The 18,997-nt window shown below is 30.3% G+C and overlaps 1 protein-coding gene across 5 annotated transcripts in view; it reads left to right on the top strand.

Moving 5' to 3' along the window:
• Positions 1-18,997, top strand: part of LOC134685081 (transformation/transcription domain-associated protein-like) — a 70,686-nt gene that overhangs the window by 26,441 nt on the left and 25,248 nt on the right. For 2 of the 5 annotated variants that reach the window (XM_063544494.1, XM_063544504.1), the window contains exons 35-60: positions 391-512; positions 725-895; positions 1,253-1,336; positions 2,142-2,261; positions 2,746-2,865; positions 3,255-3,335; positions 3,890-4,036; positions 4,388-4,447; positions 6,526-6,593; positions 6,945-7,056; positions 7,349-7,438; positions 8,133-8,380; positions 10,638-10,791; positions 11,175-11,282; positions 11,545-11,618; positions 12,111-12,210; positions 12,574-12,675; positions 13,101-13,271; positions 13,947-14,036; positions 14,746-14,955; positions 15,409-15,641; positions 15,891-16,060; positions 16,707-16,885; positions 17,445-17,587; positions 17,898-18,000; positions 18,525-18,635. In XM_063544494.1, coding sequence (XP_063400564.1) covers positions 391-512; positions 725-895; positions 1,253-1,336; positions 2,142-2,261; positions 2,746-2,865; positions 3,255-3,335; positions 3,890-4,036; positions 4,388-4,447; positions 6,526-6,593; positions 6,945-7,056; positions 7,349-7,438; positions 8,133-8,380; positions 10,638-10,791; positions 11,175-11,282; positions 11,545-11,618; positions 12,111-12,210; positions 12,574-12,675; positions 13,101-13,271; positions 13,947-14,036; positions 14,746-14,955; positions 15,409-15,641; positions 15,891-16,060; positions 16,707-16,885; positions 17,445-17,587; positions 17,898-18,000; positions 18,525-18,635 — 3,371 coding nt within the window. The remainder of the gene's footprint in view (positions 1-390; positions 513-724; positions 896-1,252; positions 1,337-2,141; positions 2,262-2,745; positions 2,866-3,254; positions 3,336-3,889; positions 4,037-4,387; positions 4,448-6,525; positions 6,594-6,944; positions 7,057-7,348; positions 7,439-8,132; positions 8,381-10,637; positions 10,792-11,174; positions 11,283-11,544; positions 11,619-12,110; positions 12,211-12,573; positions 12,676-13,100; positions 13,272-13,946; positions 14,037-14,745; positions 14,956-15,408; positions 15,642-15,890; positions 16,061-16,706; positions 16,886-17,444; positions 17,588-17,897; positions 18,001-18,524; positions 18,636-18,997) is intronic. The other 3 variants (XM_063544512.1, XM_063544532.1, XM_063544523.1) reach the window with 2 other exon arrangements.

An 18,997-nucleotide genomic window follows, 5' to 3' on the forward strand; every position in this document is an offset into this window, starting at 1 on the left:
ATCTGTTGCAAGCATGAATTATAAACATTTGAAATTAATTTGGCTCGTTTGATTTTCTCAAAATTTTGACAAAGTATTAACTTTGACCCTTTGACAAAACTATAAGAATTTCAAAAAAATTGAACCAAAATACATTGGTTATATAGCAGTTTGATAAACACTTATTTTGATCATTGAAATGCTTAATATTTTCTTGAGAACACAATGTTATTAAAGCGTTCTGCTGATTTTACAGAGTTAACAGAGTTAGGTACCACCTTAAATAGTGTTACCAGCATTATGTTAACTGGGAGCAAGACACATATTTGTTTGAAATTTAGTATTTGCATTGAAAGTAATCACATTGTCAAGAGTAGAAAATCTATATTAAAGTGAACGTTTGTTTTCTAGGAGCTTTAGCAGCTTGTCATTACATTGCCAACAGAAGAGAGAAGATATTCAATGTACTTTACAAAGCTCTCAACAGTAACAGTACAGATTTACAAGAAGTAGCTCATAACTGCATGAAAAAGGTAAGCAATTATGGTTTTTCTTACCTTATTCTTGAAATATGTTTAAAAGATTTATCAAGTCTGTCATTGTAAAACTTTTAAATACTACACAAAATATCCAGTAAAGAAAGATATCAACTTGATATTAAAATATACAAAGATTAGACATAACAGATACACATGGTTCTAAATAAATGTGTACTAGTTCAATGAAAATGTTAATGTTATTTCAGTTTATATCTGGCTGTCAGATTGATATGGAAAGTGTTCACCAAGCCATTAGACCATTACTTCTGACATTAGGGGATCACAGAAGTCTGAACTCCAACGTTATCAAACGTTTATCATACATCACACAGTTGTTCCCTAATACATTCAATGAAAAACTTTGTGAACAATTGTTGGTAAGTATTTTATTTAATACACTAGTATATTGTATTTTTATTAGCCTCAATTCAAACGTCACACTTTTGTATGGTTTGTTTACTGTGGTTCTGAGGGTGGCCTCTATAAAAAGGGTTGCCAGTACAGTGATATTATCAATAGTCATCAAGATAATGATGTGTTAAAACTACAGCATGTAATAAGAATTTCTCATAGGTAATTTGAAAATACTTATAGTTGGATTACATAACAGTCGACAAGATATATAGATTAAGTTTACAAAGGTTGAATTGAGTTATTAATCAGCATATTTGAATCTTTTAGTATATGAAAATTGTAAGATTTAATCAATACATAATATTATTTGATGTCATCAGACTCATTTGAAGAAGTGGTTAGAAGTGGCAGCTATTAGTCAAAAGAGTGGACAAAGTAAAGCTAACGGAGAGGTAATAGCTCAGGTAAGGGTTGTACCCCATGTTTGGGTGGGGTTACGTAATTTGATATTACTTTAATGGAGCCGTTTTTGTCCCCATTCCCTTTAACAGAATTATTATCATTTGGTTAACTCTTCATAGTAGTAGGATGATGTTGCTCTTCAATGACAAAACCTTAATGATCTGTTTACTGTTCAAACATCCCACAAACCTCCAGCATGCTTGACAACATACATTTACAGATTTAGTCTGTTAATAAAATTGAATACATACATAAGACCAGTAAAAAGATAAAGCCAAGGAAGGGAGTTTAATTTTGGTTTCTTAATACAATTGTATCACAATTCAGACTTTGAAGATAAGAAGATGTGGTGTGATTGCCAATGAGACAACTCTTCATCCGAGACCAAATGACATAGAAGTACATAAAGGAACAAAAGCAAAAAGTATAGATTCTTGGCATACACAGTATGAGAAATTTGTAGTTTTTCTCAAGTTTAAAATGTTAAATGCTCTAGGAGTATTTCACGAATGTGTACTCAAAAGATTAAGTAAATTTAATGTATTTCTGTTATAAACTATATATAAAAGATAACGTAAGCATTTTGAAAAATAGCATTTCTTTTATATGATAATTTTATCGGTAAACATTTGAAATTGGAGCATTTTATCAGAACCTTTTGAAAAAACATTTTATAATAAATAAACAACTGCAAATTGATTTTAAGCTTTTTCTATTATGTGTAATTTTATTAATTGTATAACACATTGAATAAAATCTGTTGAATGCTTTGGTCAACATATAAACAATAATACAATTTCTTTGAAGGAACTGAAGACATGTGCTTCAATTATCAATATCTTCCACATGATACCAGCAGCAAGTCAGAAGTTAATAGAACCTTTAGTGGTGTTAACTCTGCATGGAGAGAAAGCAATGTTTCTAGAGGTAAGGCCAGTTGTAATTAGATAAACACCCTATGATAAAATAATAAAAAAATTACTTCAGAAATATTATTTTATTTGTCAAAATGTATGGGCTTTTAGTGTTAAACAGACTTGAAGAATTTGCTTGGTTGTTTGTCGAAAAATTAATTGAAATTAGCATACTGATACTACATTAACCATTTCTAATTAACTATAAAAAAAAGAAAGATGTGGTATGAATGTGAATGAGACAACTCTCCACAAGAGACCAATATGACACAGAAATTAACAACTATAGGTCACCCTACGGCCTTTAAAACAATGAGTAAAGCCCATACCGCATATAAAAGGCCCCGAAATGACTGACAATGTAAAACATTTCAAACGAGAAAACTAACAGCCTTATTTATTTAAATTAATGAATATATATGTTTTAATTTTTTTTTATGACTATTGATATTGAATAGATGATGCTTTAAGATTCTAAACATCTGTTTTAATTACAGGCTGGCAGTCCTTTCCGTGATCCACTTGTGAAGTTTTTATTACGATATCCAGATACTGCCATAGAACTATTTCTTCAAGAATCTCATCTACAAGATCAACAGTGGACAAGATTATTTGAAGTAAGCATCAAATGCCATTTCTATTTAAAACATTATATTAACTATTTATATGCACATTTACGGCATGTATTATGATATACACAGTTGTCTGTCTGTAACAAGAAATTTTGGTGAATTGTTTATATCTATTGACATGAGCTCCCTTTCTAGTTTTATAAATTTTGAATTTTATGTTTCCAAGTTGCAGAGTTTTATTCATATAAAAAGGGGATTTTGAAGTTTTCAGACAATAACTCGAAAATGCCTTTAGCAGTTCTCATGAAACTTTGGTGAACTGTTATCTATTGACATAAGGTTCCTTTCGACTTTGATAAATTTTTGATTTTATGTTTCTGTCATGACATTTGCAAAGTAACTGTTTCATGTAATTGTTTGTAATTTTCTTTCAGTTTGTTTTAGCACATAAAGATGGTAAACCTTTAAGAGAAATCTTAGAAAAAAGTCCACAAAGACTGATAGCTCTAACACAGGTAAAACATTTATGCTAGATATGCTATTGTTTTACCCCAAAAAAAATATTTTATAGAAATGCTTCCACAGATTCTATTAAAATATGATAGGTACTTATTTTTTACACATTTTTATATGATATGCTTTTGGCTTATTGTTTTTTTTGCCTTCTTTAAGTCAACTTTTCAATACTATCAGAATACCTACCCTGAGATAATAAGGTATTATTATGTTTCTTTTACTGTTGTCTTCTTTCTGTAAGCATTCACATCAAAGGTGAAAAAAAGAAGATGTGGTATGATTGCCAACGAGAAAAATCTCCACAAGAGACCAAATGACAAATATATTAACAACTATATGAACAATAGATATACGAAGATGTGGTATGTGTGCCAATAAGACAACTCTCCATCCAAGTCACAATTTATAAAAGTAAACTATTATAGGTCAAAGTACGGTCTTCAATAAGTTTCTTTTCTCAGATTTAGAAGGTAACTATTTAAAAGAAATAAGTAATTTCCATTGTTAACTAAATACAGTTTATTCAAATATTTTGTGCTATTTGTTTACACAGGGACAGTCTGCTGTGGTTGATATATCAGCTTCTCCTACATCTCTACCTGCTGGAACAGGGACACAGGACATGCAATACCAGATGATTTCTATTATTAGCATACTTGTAAGATGTGAAGAGGAATGGCTGTCTAAAAATGTGGAAATTGTAAGTTCTGATATCTGCATATATATGTGTCAACTTTTTAATTCTTCAAAATTGGAAAAAAAATCCCTTGAAAAATTCACAGCAAAACCCATATTTTAACTTTCTGTGGTATTTTAGGTTTCTTTTTGCAGATACAGTAAGATTATTTTTCAAATATTAGCTTGGCACATTTTTAAAATGTTTTAATTTTTTTTACAAGCAATATAAAATTGTAAGTTGGTTTGTTTGTTTCATTTCAGTTATCAATGTAAACAGCAAATAATGTAGACTAATACAAAAAATCTTACAACTGTTAAACTATTTGATCTTGTAATTTTAATACTATAACAAATAAAAATTTCTTTCTCACAGCTGGAACATCTCTTATCCTTGTGGAAAACAGACACATTTCAAGACAGACATGATAAAGTTGTGAGTTATTAAATATCTTACATTCACTTTACTAGTTTTGATACATTATTGTTAATAACAGAAATTATCATGTACATTTATTAATGCATTTTTAACTGGATTAGGGCTATTCCAGAAAAAATGTAGGGGGGTTGGGGGGTTGGAAGGCACATTATATTAATAATACATGAGTGATGGGTATCAGAGCAACTTTTCACACTATAATGCACTATAAGTCTCAATTACAATTGTCTGGGTGGCAAGAGCTGACAAAAACTGCCTTCCAACCCCCCCCCCCCCCCCCCCCCTACATTTTTTCTGGAATAGCCCTTAACTAATTTGAATTTCGAAATTGCTACATACAAATAATGCTGTCAGATTTATATTGAGAGTTCTTTTAAATAATAACCCACACACTGCATTACACTTTTCAAGTACAGTAGACTCCGGCCAATCGGATACCCAAAATGTCAGTTAAAAATATCCGATTGTCCGATATATTCAATTAGCCGATGAACGTATATTCCTCCAAGTTTTTTTTTCAAACTTGACAGACACAACCCTAAGATACCAATAGCTATTATAGCTGCTTTATTAATGGAAATTTGTAACTAATCTCAATGTTTTTTTCAGGTACAAGTTCGGATAATTCGGTTGATTGAGTAATAGATCGATCAGTTGATTATAATGTATTTTGTTTATCTGTCAGTCTGTTGATTTTTAATTATGTGTTGATTATCTTTATGTGTTGATTATCTGAATAAAATATATACCTCTTAAATAATGAGACTTGTTGTTTTTGCGTGATTTGTTTCATTTGTGTGTTAAGTGTTAAAACAGGTAAAAGCTAAAAATAACTATGAATTCTCGGAAGTAGGCCACAGGTAAATCTATTAATAGCTCAAGAAGTTGATCGAACTCGGATCTAATTTTCTACAGTTTTTTTATTTATGAAACACATTTCCAATTTCAAGTAATACAACTACTTTTATGATTATAAAATTGGACATCAAGATGAGTAAAATTAATTTGCTTTTCTATCTTATTTGTCGTGGTTCAAAATTAAAGGCTGAATATTATGCAAATTAGGAAAATGGCGTACGTGTGTACAAGTTACATAAATCTATTTCACCTGGGATATGCTATTGACAAACGATTCCTTATTTTTACAAGGGACTTTTATATATATTTTAATAAATTGTTGAGAAAAAGGTACTTTTCATTCATATTTAATAAATATTGATGAACATCACGCACAGTTTATTATTTCTGTCGTGTCGTTGTTTGTGAAGTAAATGATAACAATCACATTTGGATAAACACATAATAAACACATCTTAGGCAAAATATAATATCAGATTCATAGAATAAACAAGACATCAAGAAAAAACATGTTTTATTTGACTGCAAAAGATCGTTTTATTAATAAAATGAAACATTTCTGAACTGAAGTTTTCTTAAACTTCGTAATGGCGCAACTTCCGGCTTCATTTCCTGTCGAGAAAAATATGAAATTATTTCAAAATATTCGATTGTACATGGTTTTCACACATTTTTCATGAATATTCCTATCCAATTAGTCGATATATTCTAATAACCGATATTCGATTATCCGATGTATTTTGACTGAAATGTATAGGGAATGGTTCGGTGTTTTGACATAATATTACAATAGCCGATATATTCGTTTAACCGATATCCGATTAGGTGGAGTCTACTGTAGTAACATTGCTAACAGAAACAGAAGTTACAAAAGTTGTAAAGAACATTATACTGTGTCTAGACAAAAGTTAACAATTGGCTTGTTCATATTATTATGATTTGGAACAGAAAATTGCCAGAATTAAATTGTACAAATATTATAGTTACACTGCACTTATTTCATCCAAGCTGCAAACTTGAAATGTCTTGGTTATGTAGGGAAAGTGTTCTTATCTCAGATACAGAAAAGTAGCAGGTTTAATTCCTGGTTAGGTCAGACTTAGAAATGGTATGAACAAATGGTGTATATTTTTATGAATGCTTTTCATCAAAAATGGTCATCTATATGTACAAATCTAAATGTAATCTGAATGAAATTCCAATATTTGTAATTGCAGGATAGTGTAGATTATATTCAATGGAAAGAACCTGCTCTATTGGTTAAATGTTTGTTGAATTATTTCAAGTAAGTATCAATCAACAAGTCTCCATCATACAACTTATAACTCATAAATATTTTTTAATAAACTTTCAAGTTTTAAAAATACTATCCATACATTAAATCATATTTTCTATTTTCTGTGCATAATTTCTTGCAATAATTTCAATGTTAATGTTCAGTTCATAGTTGTATATCAGAAAGTTAAGGAGTGATTTGATTCTATCTTCAAATCTTGTAGACATTGATAATTTTATCATCAAAGAACTTGTGCAGTGATAACAGTATTATATATTTTTAATGGCAGTCAACTGTGTTATGATGTATTTTTTTTTAAAGATTTAGATTATTAAAATATTTATTTTGAACACATTACAGATACCACATAGATGAAGTAGAACTGTTATTCAATGTCCTGAGATGTTTTACATACAGATATATAGTACAGTTCCAGTTTGTCAAGGATTACTTGGAGAAAACTGTTGCTGCTGTTAGTACAGTATATTTTTAACTTCCATTTCAAGTCAAAGGAACTCTCTTAATGATCTGGAATGCATTTCTGTCCTTAAAAAATCAGGTTAAGAAATGATGTATTGAATACATTTATATTATAAGACACCACACAACACTTATCTAGATGAAATTAACATATACAATATACACATTTGTCTTGCTCCTATATATATAATAATCCTCAACCTTTTTTTTTGCTTATTTCCATTGATTTAGCTTTACTATTTACTGTGTGAAGTAATATTAAAGTATTTTATTATCTATTTCAGACTTACACAATAGACTGGAAAAGGAATTCTTTTTTCAAGTTTGTAGATCTTTTTCATGATCCAAGTTGGAGTCAGGATTTAAAATCTAAGGTAAGTAGATGTTCGGATTATCATTGTTACATTGTCCCCTCTGTGAATACTTTTTGTTTGGTTTCTGTCATTTGTGAATAATTTCACAATAATTCTCTACTGAAACTTATACACAATGGAGAAGTATTGTTATCTTTACAGTGATACTTATAGTTGCAAATTAATGTGTTAGTTTGTGTTTCATTCAACCAACTTTTTGTAGAATAACATCGAAATTTTACTTGTTCAAAGTCAATTTTGCAGATGCAGGGCATTCTGTCCGTACCAACACGTCTTATTTCATCTGATAATGAAATAAACATTGATTACAATATTTCCAGGATGTTTTTGGAATTTATTCAAAATTCTGACCAAATTGCAATTGTTTTATCAAACCAAACTACAAACTGAATGAAAAAAACACCTTGAGGTAAACCTAGAGGTCAACATTATACATTCAATAATGAACACAAGTAAATTATTTAAAAATCAAATCCTGCTTAAAATGAATTAAACAGAAACTGCCTAAGATCTTATTGCCCAATTTTCACATAGACAATTTGTATCCGTAAAAACAATTTTTTTTTATGTTTTATGCCTTTTAATTTGTATAACACTCCCTTTCAGAATGTAAATTGAACTAGGAAGCACTTGCAAGGTTCTGCAATGTAAAAGTCACTTAAATGGCACTTATCCCATTGGTTTTTTTTTATAGATACTCCAGTATGTAATAATACCCTGTTGTCAGCATGCCTTTGAGAGTGGTGACGGAGAGAAACTGATAGGAGGACCACCAACACCAGACCAAGATAGTCAGGAGAATGTCATCAGTGTTTTTATAAATAGAATAATTGACCCAGACAAACCATTTGGAACGTCAGATGCTGTTAGAATTCTATTATTACAATTATCGTCCTTGTTGGTGGAGCAGGCATCCTCACACATACATGATGCTAATAATAAGTAAGTCATCCATATTGAATGTTAAAGTGAATGTTGTCATTTATTATCAAAACTATTTACATCATAATCATCCATTTCATTTCTTTTGTTTTGTCTTTGTTTGGCAGTTTCTGTTTCTATTTATTTTTGGTTAATCATTACCACAGAGTTTATTTTTGGTTTAGGGCTAGTGGCAGGGTTAGGGTTAGAATATGGATAATGTTAGAATAGCCCTATATAGGGTCATCATAAAGAGAATAGAGGCAGTTGCTTCTAAACAGAGTTTTAATAATCCTGATTTGTAGGAAACACAAAACAAAATATTTTGTACATTTATTATCAGCACTAAATATGATATGCACTATGGTGAATGATAAATATTACAATAAATTATGGTAGGAATACATTTAGACATTAAATAGTATAATAATAGTACAGTTCAATCAGAAATCACTGCAGTCTTTCTTCGACGATCATATCTTCCTCTATCACAGAAGAGTTCCCATCTTCATCACTAGTAATACTGTCAGCATACTGCATCATGGCCATAACTATGATCTGGTTAATGTCTGTGGGGGTAAAACCTTCCCATAATACCTTGACCATCATCTGTATCTGCTGCCACTTAATAAGACGATAAACTTGGTACATGTTGTGTATAAACTCTGTCATAGACTTGCGTTGATCCATCAGCGAAAACATGATGGATTCTGTGTCAGTTAGGTCACTTCTGCAAAGCTTTGACAGACGTTGATGAAGGTCATTTATCTTTATACCTGTAATCAAAGAGAGATATAAATATGATTAAGAAATGATAAATTATTTAGAAGTTATGAATTCAAGATTGAAAGAGAAGATACAAAATCCTATCTTAGCCCATGAATTTGAAAATGGTATTTTTTTTTATTATTCTATTGTACAACATTTTTCAGATGTTTTCTGGACACAAGGGTCTGATGTTAGAAATAACATGTTTGAAATTTGTTAGAAGTTTTCAGTCTTTAGATCTTAAAAATATAAGGAAAAACTTTTAAATTGTTGAAATTGTATCATCTGAGGCCCTCCTTTTAAAGTTACATGTATTAGCAATAGTCTTCCCCTCAATGTCTTTTATTTGTAAAAAGATGTTGGTGGGATTTAATATTTTCTGGGGTTAAGTTAATGTCTGTAATTTCAATTAAAAAAATGGTTTAATATCTTTTAATATTATTTTTTACAGCATTTAATTAAAATCATATTATTTTTGTAATTTTTTTCTTTATGCTGAAATTTATTTAAGCAGCTTTTCTCAACTGATTGTAATAACAAATTGAGACCAGAAATTTTGTTTTAGACAATGGATAATAGCAGTGTTGATTTTTTTTCTGTATTAGTGATTAGATTTACCTAGAATAAGTAGTTGCCTGGCTGCATTGTCATGGCAGACAATTAATTCTCTTAGTTTTCGTGATGCTCTAAAGGCCTCCATTGTTTGAATTTTGAAATAAAGTAAGGCTACCTTTTCACTTTTATAACAGTTTATTAAGTTTGTTTATATAAATGAGTGACTCAAAGTTCTTTTGTAATATTAACTTGTTTGCAAAGTGTTTCTATCAACCTATTATATAGCTTATTACTCAAGTAAATGGATAATTCAGGGTTAATTAAGGATCAAAGCCTAGATCTTGTGTCTGACCCTTTATATTGGTCATGATTGTTATCATAATTAGGAATTTGATAATTGGAATTATTGATTGAAGAAATGTTTTTGTAGTTAATTAGATCTTGTTATTATCATCAACAGGAAAGGTAGGACTGAAACAAAAATAATTAACAGAAAGAGATATACTCAAATTCCTTGTTCAATTTCAATTCTTTATGACTTTAGAAAATACAGTTCATCTGTATACTGTGCATAATTAGACTGTTGGTTTTCCCGTTTGAATGGTTTTACACTAGTAATTTTGGGGCCCTTTATAGCTTGTTGTTCGGTGTGAGCCAAGGCTCCGTGTTGAAGGCCGTACTTTAACCTATAATGGTTTACTTTTTAAATTGTTATTTGGATTGAGAGTTGTCTCATTGGCACTCACACCACATCTTCCTATATCTATATAAATATACAATTTACGAGAAAGAAAGTAATCCAACAACACAAATCAAAGTAGACATCCATAAGTCACATGGAAATATTTTGTATAATCTTTTTGGCAGGGAATAGCAATATCATTGATAAAAAAAATTACATATTTGAAGAACAACTTAGTAATACACAATAATTTAAAACTATTATATTCTTCAGGAAACAAGGGAACAAACTTCGACGGTTGATGACATTTGCCTGGCCATGTTTATTATCAAAGAACTGTGTTGATCCTGCTACCAAATATCATGGACATCTGTTGCTGTCTCATATCATTGCTAAGTTTGCCATTCATAAAAGAATTGTTCTTCAGGTACAATGAAATAATGATGTGATGATATATACCGTTTATAAATAAATTGTTCTCCAAGTGCTGTAAAATAAATTGTTATGAACCATGGCTTGTATAAAATTCCTTTCTATGCCATCGACCATGAACAGGAGTCAAAACCTATACAAAAAATTAAAATGAAATAAAATACAAAAGGATAAAAAGTTACACCAAAGAAAATGCTTTTTTTTTTTAATTTTTAAGTTGTAAACTTGCAATGTAGATCTCAGTTCTTCTCATCACATCATTGTCATTTAGATATTTACTAATAACTTCGATACAAAATCTACGTATGTATGTAAAGGTTTATACCTGAAAGTAAAATAAGTAGAACAAATACTTTGATTATATTGTTTTATTATCAGGTTTTTCATAGTTTGCTGAAAGCACATGCTGTGGAAGCTAGAAGTGTTGTCCGTCAGGCTTTAGAAATATTGACACCAGCAATGCCAGGAAGAATGGAGGATGGAAATGTAATACTAATTAATTGCTCATATGTAACAAGCTCATTTGGAATACAATTTTCATATACAGTTGACTCTTCTTGTCTCAAAATTCCTGTTTTTAGAATAGTAAAATGTATATTCAAATTTAACAATATTTGCATTATATTTGCTCCTGTTTCCTTATTTAAGATATGTTTGTCAGTCGAATCAACTTTGAGATGATGAAATACAACTGTTCTTATTCATATCAAATAAATTTACCATTGATTAATTGTAAATTGTATCCTAGGGAATGTTAACACATTGGACCAAGAAGATAATAGTAGAAGAAGGTCATACTGTAGCACAGCTGGTACACATACTGTAAGTTGTAGCAATCAAATAAGATAAAAAAAAGTATTTCAGAAAGACAATAATAAAATTGAGAATGGAAATGGGGAATGTGTCAAAGAGACAACAATCAGACCATAGTAAAAACAACAGCAGAAGATCACCAACAGGTCTTCAATGTAGCGAGAAATTCCGGTACCTGGAGGCGTCCTTCAGCTGGCCCCTAAACACTACTGTCAAAGGTGAAAAAAAACCTCCTGAAAGTCCTGTATGGTCTAGACCAACATAATTGATTTACAGGTACCAGACAGATTTGTTAGTGCAGTATTCATTATATTGTCAGTCTTTCATGTAATTTCTGGTTCATTTTGTTTGTCTATTCATTATAATTTTCATTCAATTTAAAAATATAATATTTTGAAAGTAATGTTTCATTTTAGATGAACAGCATCTTCATGAAAGTAGTGTTTAGAGATGAAAAACATTTCACTTCTTTTACCAATTTCTTTTTATCTTTGATTTCAGTCAGTTAATAGTACGTCATTACAAAGTATATTACCCAGTTCGACATCATCTGATACCGCACATGGTCAACTCATTACAAAGACTGGGATTTACTTCTAGTGTAAGTTATACTATAAATAATATATACAAGCTAACTGATATATTTCCAATGCTTATGTCAACTCACCAAAAAGACTTGGATATACCTCTACAGTAAGTTATACTATAAATTTTGTATTGAAGCTAAACTATTCATTTCTAATATAAGTGGTCAACTGAAAAAAAAAATTATCACCCATTTGCGATAAGCTGTAAAATATTGTTATGTGAAGTGTATCCGCTATTTAGTGGATATGAAACATGAACAACAAGCCAACAACATGACAAGATCTTGGATGATATGAGTTGAAATAAATTGTCAAATTCAAAGAAAGAATTTTTTTTCAGTATTTTGTTTATAAATGACAGGTTTTGTAAATTCTAGGCTTCATTAGAGCATCGTAAACTAGCAGTAGATTTGGCTGAAGTTATCATAAAATGGGAAATGCAAAGAATAAAGGAAGATGTTGAGTGTGTAGATAAAGAGGTAAGTAAACTATGATCAAAGTTTTACAATAAATCTTGACATAAAAGGTAGAATAGCAAATTCAGTATAACATAAGTAAATCACCTTCAATTAGTTAAAATGTTTAAGCATTGTGTGAAGAATTATACACAAAAGTCACGACAGAGTTTTTAAAAAGTGGTGATCCAAGGGATTTGCCCAGTAAATTTACAAAGGACAGACACAATTTTGGTATTTTGTAATATAAATAGAAGTAAGGACAAGCAGTTTTCTTTAGGGACTACCAGACATAAAAAGATTGTGAGAAAATATCTACAAACCACATTGCTACTGTTGCGTTGTCTTGAAAGAAAGGATTAAGTATTTACATAATCAATGCAATTTTTTTTATTCTATTTTGTTATCTAAATTTTGTTAACTAAAATAGTTCCATAAAATGATTGTAGCCACCTGATGATGTAACTAACGCTTTGAACCAGAATGTACCAGCAAAGAGAACTTCAGCATCAGTTACATCTGTCGACTCTCCTCAGGAACCTAAAAGATCGAGACATTCTTCTGGAGCTGTAAGTAATCAGAGTGTTGTCCTTGAAGGTCAGGACAAACTTTCAGAGAGTGTAAGTTTCTTAATGTCGTCTAAAATAAACATTACATAAGTTTACAGTACAAGAAAATTAAGATCAGTAAACAAAATCATAAAATTCTTCACTGTCTTATATTAAAATGAACTATCTCTTTACATGCTGTGTAATGTCTAATTTTCATTTGCTTGCAAAAATTATATGAATCTGATCTACATCCTGCTGCTAATACTTAGTTATGATAAAACAGCTTGGATAGGTGATAAAGGGGTTTGAGAGGTTGAATTAAGGTCTAATCCAAAGTTGACAATCTACTGCAAAAAAGCAAATTTTGGTCTAACCAGAAGTTCTGAAAGATCTTACTGTAGTTGGCATATAAAGTGGTTCTCAGTGAATACATAAGTTATTTAAGGGAGGTTGTTTGTGGTCATGTCAGCTTGAAACTATGTACATATGTTCATTATGAAGTGAACTGTTGAATAAACTTGTCAAATTAGGATTTTGAAACCTGAATACAGTAATGTAGTAGTATAATTGGGGTTTGAAGGAAGAATAAAATCGTAGAATGCTGTTCCTTGTGTTGTACTTTAATTTATACTTTATACTGAAATTGGTTGGTGAACTAGTACATATTTTATGTTATGTAGTATGAAACTAACTGATAACATTTAATGATTATTTTTAAAATTGGGTGTGTCTTCTTTTTTACAGAGTACCAGAAGTTTAACAGATGTTAACAGACCTATTGACAAACATTCATGTGATGCTGTTGTTAACTTCCTGTTAAGGATTGCTTGTCAGGTAAGTTATTTCTGTGATGTTAACAGACCTTAAAAAAATCATTTGTGCGATACTGCTGTTTATATCATGTTTAGAATTGCTTGTCAAGTGAGAAATCTCTTATATTTATTCAACTAAAAGTGTTCCCTTGTAACAACGAGTTTCCATTTGAACACTGATAACTGCACATGGCTACTTAACTCATTGAATTGTTGAAAAAGTCCAGGAATATGCATAATGAATATATGCGTAGTTTATCGCTTCATTGAAGACCCTTTGGTTGCCTTCCGCTGTTCTATGGTTGGGTTGTTGTCGCTTTGACCCATTCCCCATTTCCATTCTCAATTTTATTATATTTTGCCAACATTTTTTTTCCTTCAGCAGTTTTAAAGAATAAATTAAAAAAGAAAGTGAAAGCAAGTCAAATTACTTCCAATTCAAATGAAATATACAGAGAAAATTTAATGAAGATTAAAGAACTAATAGTTATACCAACAGACAACTTACTTCTTTCTACGGAGCAGTTGTTTGGAAACAAATAAATTATAACAAATAAACTAGCCTCAAGGTATTTCTAGAAAAAAATGAATTTCAACATCTATTCTAAAGAGAGCCAGTGATAATATTATTCTGGTTGCATGGATTAAGAAGTTGTTCACGTCAGGTGCATATTTGTTTTGCTATAATTTATTGTGACTGCCATTTTCTATCAAAAAATGATTTGTTACAGGTCAATGAAACCCCAGGCTCTCCAGGAGAACTGTTATCCAGAAGATGTGTTAGTCTACTGAAGCCAGCCTTAAGACCTGATTTCTGGCCAAATGCAGAATTAAAACTAGCTTGGTTTGATAAACTCCTGACATCTGTAGAGAACCATCAACCAAACTTCAACAACATCTGTACAGCCCTGGAATTACTAAGTTTCCTTTTACAGATTCTGGTAAAATGATGTTACCAATGTTCATTTTGTTGATTCATTAATTTTTGTTGATACATATTTTCTTGAAATGAGGAAAACTTGCATTTTCTTGTATATTTGGTTTCATGAATGAATATCTGCATACAAGCAAATAGAAAATTTGTAATTTGTTAGATTTAGATTTGTGATTCATATGTACCTAATGAAACATAGAAAAATTGATACCTTTTTTTTGATTAACTGATTGATTGTTGGTTGCTTGACCTTCAGTGCAAAATATTTCATGCATATTCACAACAAACTTAAATATTTGAAGAACTCTTCGTAGATCAGTTTAAATAAAAACAATTGCTTTTACTTCAAATATAGAAGAAAAGGCTAATCAGTTTTTAACAGGATAAATAATAGAACAGTACTGATTTTGAAAATACCAAATGATAATTTTATTTAAATTATATTTTTTATTTCATTTAGAAAAAAGAGACAATTTTATCTAGCTTCAAACCCCTACAGCGAGGTATTGCTGCATGTATGACCTGTCCCAACACCAAAGTGATTCGTGGAGTACATACCTTACTATCTAGATTGATGAGTTTCTTCCCAACAGAACCAGCTACATCAAATGTGGCATCTAAATATGAGGAATTGGAATGTCTATACGCCTGCGTCAGTAAAGTGGTGTATGAGGGGCTAACTGCTTATGAAAAGTAAGCTTGTTTTGTATATCTTTATTCAATCAAACATATTTTGCTCTCATGATGCTTTGAATAAGATTTATAAATTTCAAAATCTAACCATCAAATTCTGCCTTCTTATATATTTTTTTTTTAACAAATTGCTGTGTTATGTTTAAGCTTTTGAGTATGGAGTACTCGCCAGATGATAAATTTAAAAGTTACTCTTCTCTTTGCACTAGTAAATAAAGTATTAAACAAGTACCTGCTTTTTGATTTCAGAGCCACAACAGCAGGATCTCCCTCTCAGTTGTTCAGTACTTTGATGATACTAAAGGCAGCCTGTATGCACAATCAATGTTATATAGATAGACTTATTACAACTTTCATGAAAGTTTTACACAAGATGGCAAGAGAACATCTGACTCCAACAACACCAGAAACTAGTCCAGGTAAACATCTCAATATCTAAACTTGTATAGGATGTATCAAGTAAGATTAATTTTAGGGCAGTATTGATGCTGTTTCTTTACTTTGATACATCACATACTTTTTCTGTAAGCAAATTCATCATAATTCACATCTTCTTTTTTGTAAAGTAAATGCACTGTGATTATGAGATGAAGACAGAACTTTGTTTTATTTTAGGAACATTGCACATACTACTGATTAAATGTTATTATATTTCATAAAATATAAAATGATTGACCTTGATTGAAGTCATAAAACTTTGCTCAGTGCTCAAAGCACAAAAATCATGCGTGAAACATGAAATCCAGTATTTTGATTGGTTGATTTTTGAGTCTGAGTACAAAAATCTTGCTCGAAAATTTTATGACTGCAAGGCTTTATCTCACATGTCAGAGTAATACAATCACAAACAAGATTTGGCATTATTAGTATATTTGCTATTACTATATGGGAAGGGACAATAATTGCAGTAGATGTATACAAGATAATATTTCAAATTTTGAAAATAGCTTAGGAAGGATCAATTAAGTTTAGTGTGTTACCTATTAGAAAGATTGATTTATAAAGAAGACCAAAATTTATGCAAGCAATAAATTTACATTATAAATAAGTGTTGTTTAATTCCAGTTGCCAGTGAATTATTGATCCTAAGTTTAGACCTTGTGAAAAATCGTGTTGGTGTGATGAGTTTAGAGATGAGGAAATCCTTCATTGGTCAGATATTGGTTGGTTTGATTGAGAAAACTACAGACAGTAAAGTAATGAAGGCTATAACAAAAATGGTGGAGGATTGGGTTAAAACAAAGGTAGGCAGATTATGTGGTGTCAGTTATACATTTAGAAACATTATTAAACAAGAATCAATTTAAATTATTGTCTTAGCCTGTGAGAACAGATTGCTTATGTGAAATTGAATTTAAGTGATGGGCTACTAGTATCATATAAATAAAAGAACATGTGGAGTGTACCTCAATGACAATGCTACCTCACAACAAGATATTTGATTTTTCTGAGTGTACAAAGAGAATGAGATATGGGCAGTAATAAGAAATGAAATTATTTTTCAGTGTAAGAATCTTGTTTAAGTGATTCCAACAACTGTACACTCAAAAACTATCGTGATGTTTTAATAACTAAGAAATTTGTGACAGTTTATTTGTCTCAAAAATGAAAGCTCACATATTTAATTTCTACAACTAAACATTCTTTGCATAAGAAATTTGCTGAAAAAGATTTTATTTATCTCCTAGTTGTGTACATAGTTCAATAATCTCAATAATAAAACACAAATAATTCTGAATTTGCAATATCTAAAATTTTGTATTTTTTCCCTCAAGCTTAATTACCAGTTATTTTGTATTTCAGACTGCTATTGCCATTAACCAGTCTCCAGTTATTCGAGAAAAGGCTATTCTATTGGTTAAACTGATGCAAAATGTCGAAAAAAGATTTCCTGATGAATCTGAACTTAATGCTCAGTTTCTCGAACTAGTCAACTATATTTATAGGTATATAAAACAATTATTCACTTTTATTTGTATCTGTATAATTATTCATTTATTCGTTTCTTACACATGCTTGTATAGTTAGCATTGATACTAATCCTACAAATTGTTATGGTAGGACGTCAATGCAGAATTTAAGGTCCATAGATATTTTACAAGTTTACATATATCTTTGAATATTTGTTAATATTTAAGCTACAAATTGTAATGCATAAACATTGTCATCTATTAATAAGCAATCATGATTTAACAATTATTTATTATTTCTTAATCTTTCTTCTACCTTTTCTCTAAAGTTATATATTCATTTCAGAGATCAGAGTCTGATAGGTACAGAATTAACATCTAAATTAGAACCAGCCTTCCTTGGTGGATTAAGATGTAACCAGCATCACATCAGACAGAAATTTGTTGAGGTTTGATTTTTATTTTAGAAGGTGTACATTTTAAAATCATGTAACAGGATGAGCAATTTAAGTATGACATCTAATATATGTACTGAATAAGGATTTAAGTCTGCAAAACTAATATGAAACTGTTATTTAAATCTAAAAGAGGAAGTTGCGGTACTTTCATATGACTAGAGAATTAAATACAAATTTCTATGGTGATTCAAGATCTCTTTGTTTTTATGTCAGAGACATTTAAAACAATTGTATATACCAATAAAATTGAGAATGGAAATCGGGAATGTGTCAATGAGACAACAACCTGTCCATAGAAAAAACAGCAGCAAAAGGTCACCAACAGGTCTTCAATGTAGCAAGAAATTCCCGCACGCGGAGGCGTCCTTCAGCTGGCCCCTAAACAAATATATACTAGTTCAGTGATAATGAACGCCATACTAATTTCCAAATTGTACACAATGTTGTCTTGTGTTTATTTTGATTTGAATGAAGTTGTTATATCTTTATAGTCAAGAGTATTCTCTCTTTATTAGGTGTTTGACAGTAGTATACCAAAGAAGATATTTGACCGACTACTGTATATTACATGTTCACAGAATTGGGAAGCCATGAGTAGTCATTTCTGGATAAAACAATGTACTGAGGTAAGGTATATTGAGATTTAGCAGAGTATTTGAAAATAATTATATAAACCATTTTACAGTGTTCTCCCTCTGTTTTTCAATAGTATCATGGGATTTGAAATAACATGGTTCAACTCTATATACCTTGGAATTTTATCATTTACACCCATTATATAATTTTTCATCTTATTTATAAGTAGTATTTTGGTAACTTCACCAGATCATGCTGTTCATAGGTATTTCTTTAAGTCTACTGTTATATAGAAAAATTGTGTGATAATTTGAATTTAAAGCTTGTTGCCTCGCATGTGTTTCTGGGTTATCCTTTTCAAATGGAATATCAACTTGCTTGTAGTGTACTGTGATGTCAACATGATTTTTAA

The sequence above is a fragment of the Mytilus trossulus genome, chromosome 1 (genome assembly GCF_036588685.1).
Source record: "Mytilus trossulus isolate FHL-02 chromosome 1, PNRI_Mtr1.1.1.hap1, whole genome shotgun sequence".
NCBI classification, from domain to species: domain Eukaryota; kingdom Metazoa; phylum Mollusca; class Bivalvia; order Mytilida; family Mytilidae; genus Mytilus; species Mytilus trossulus.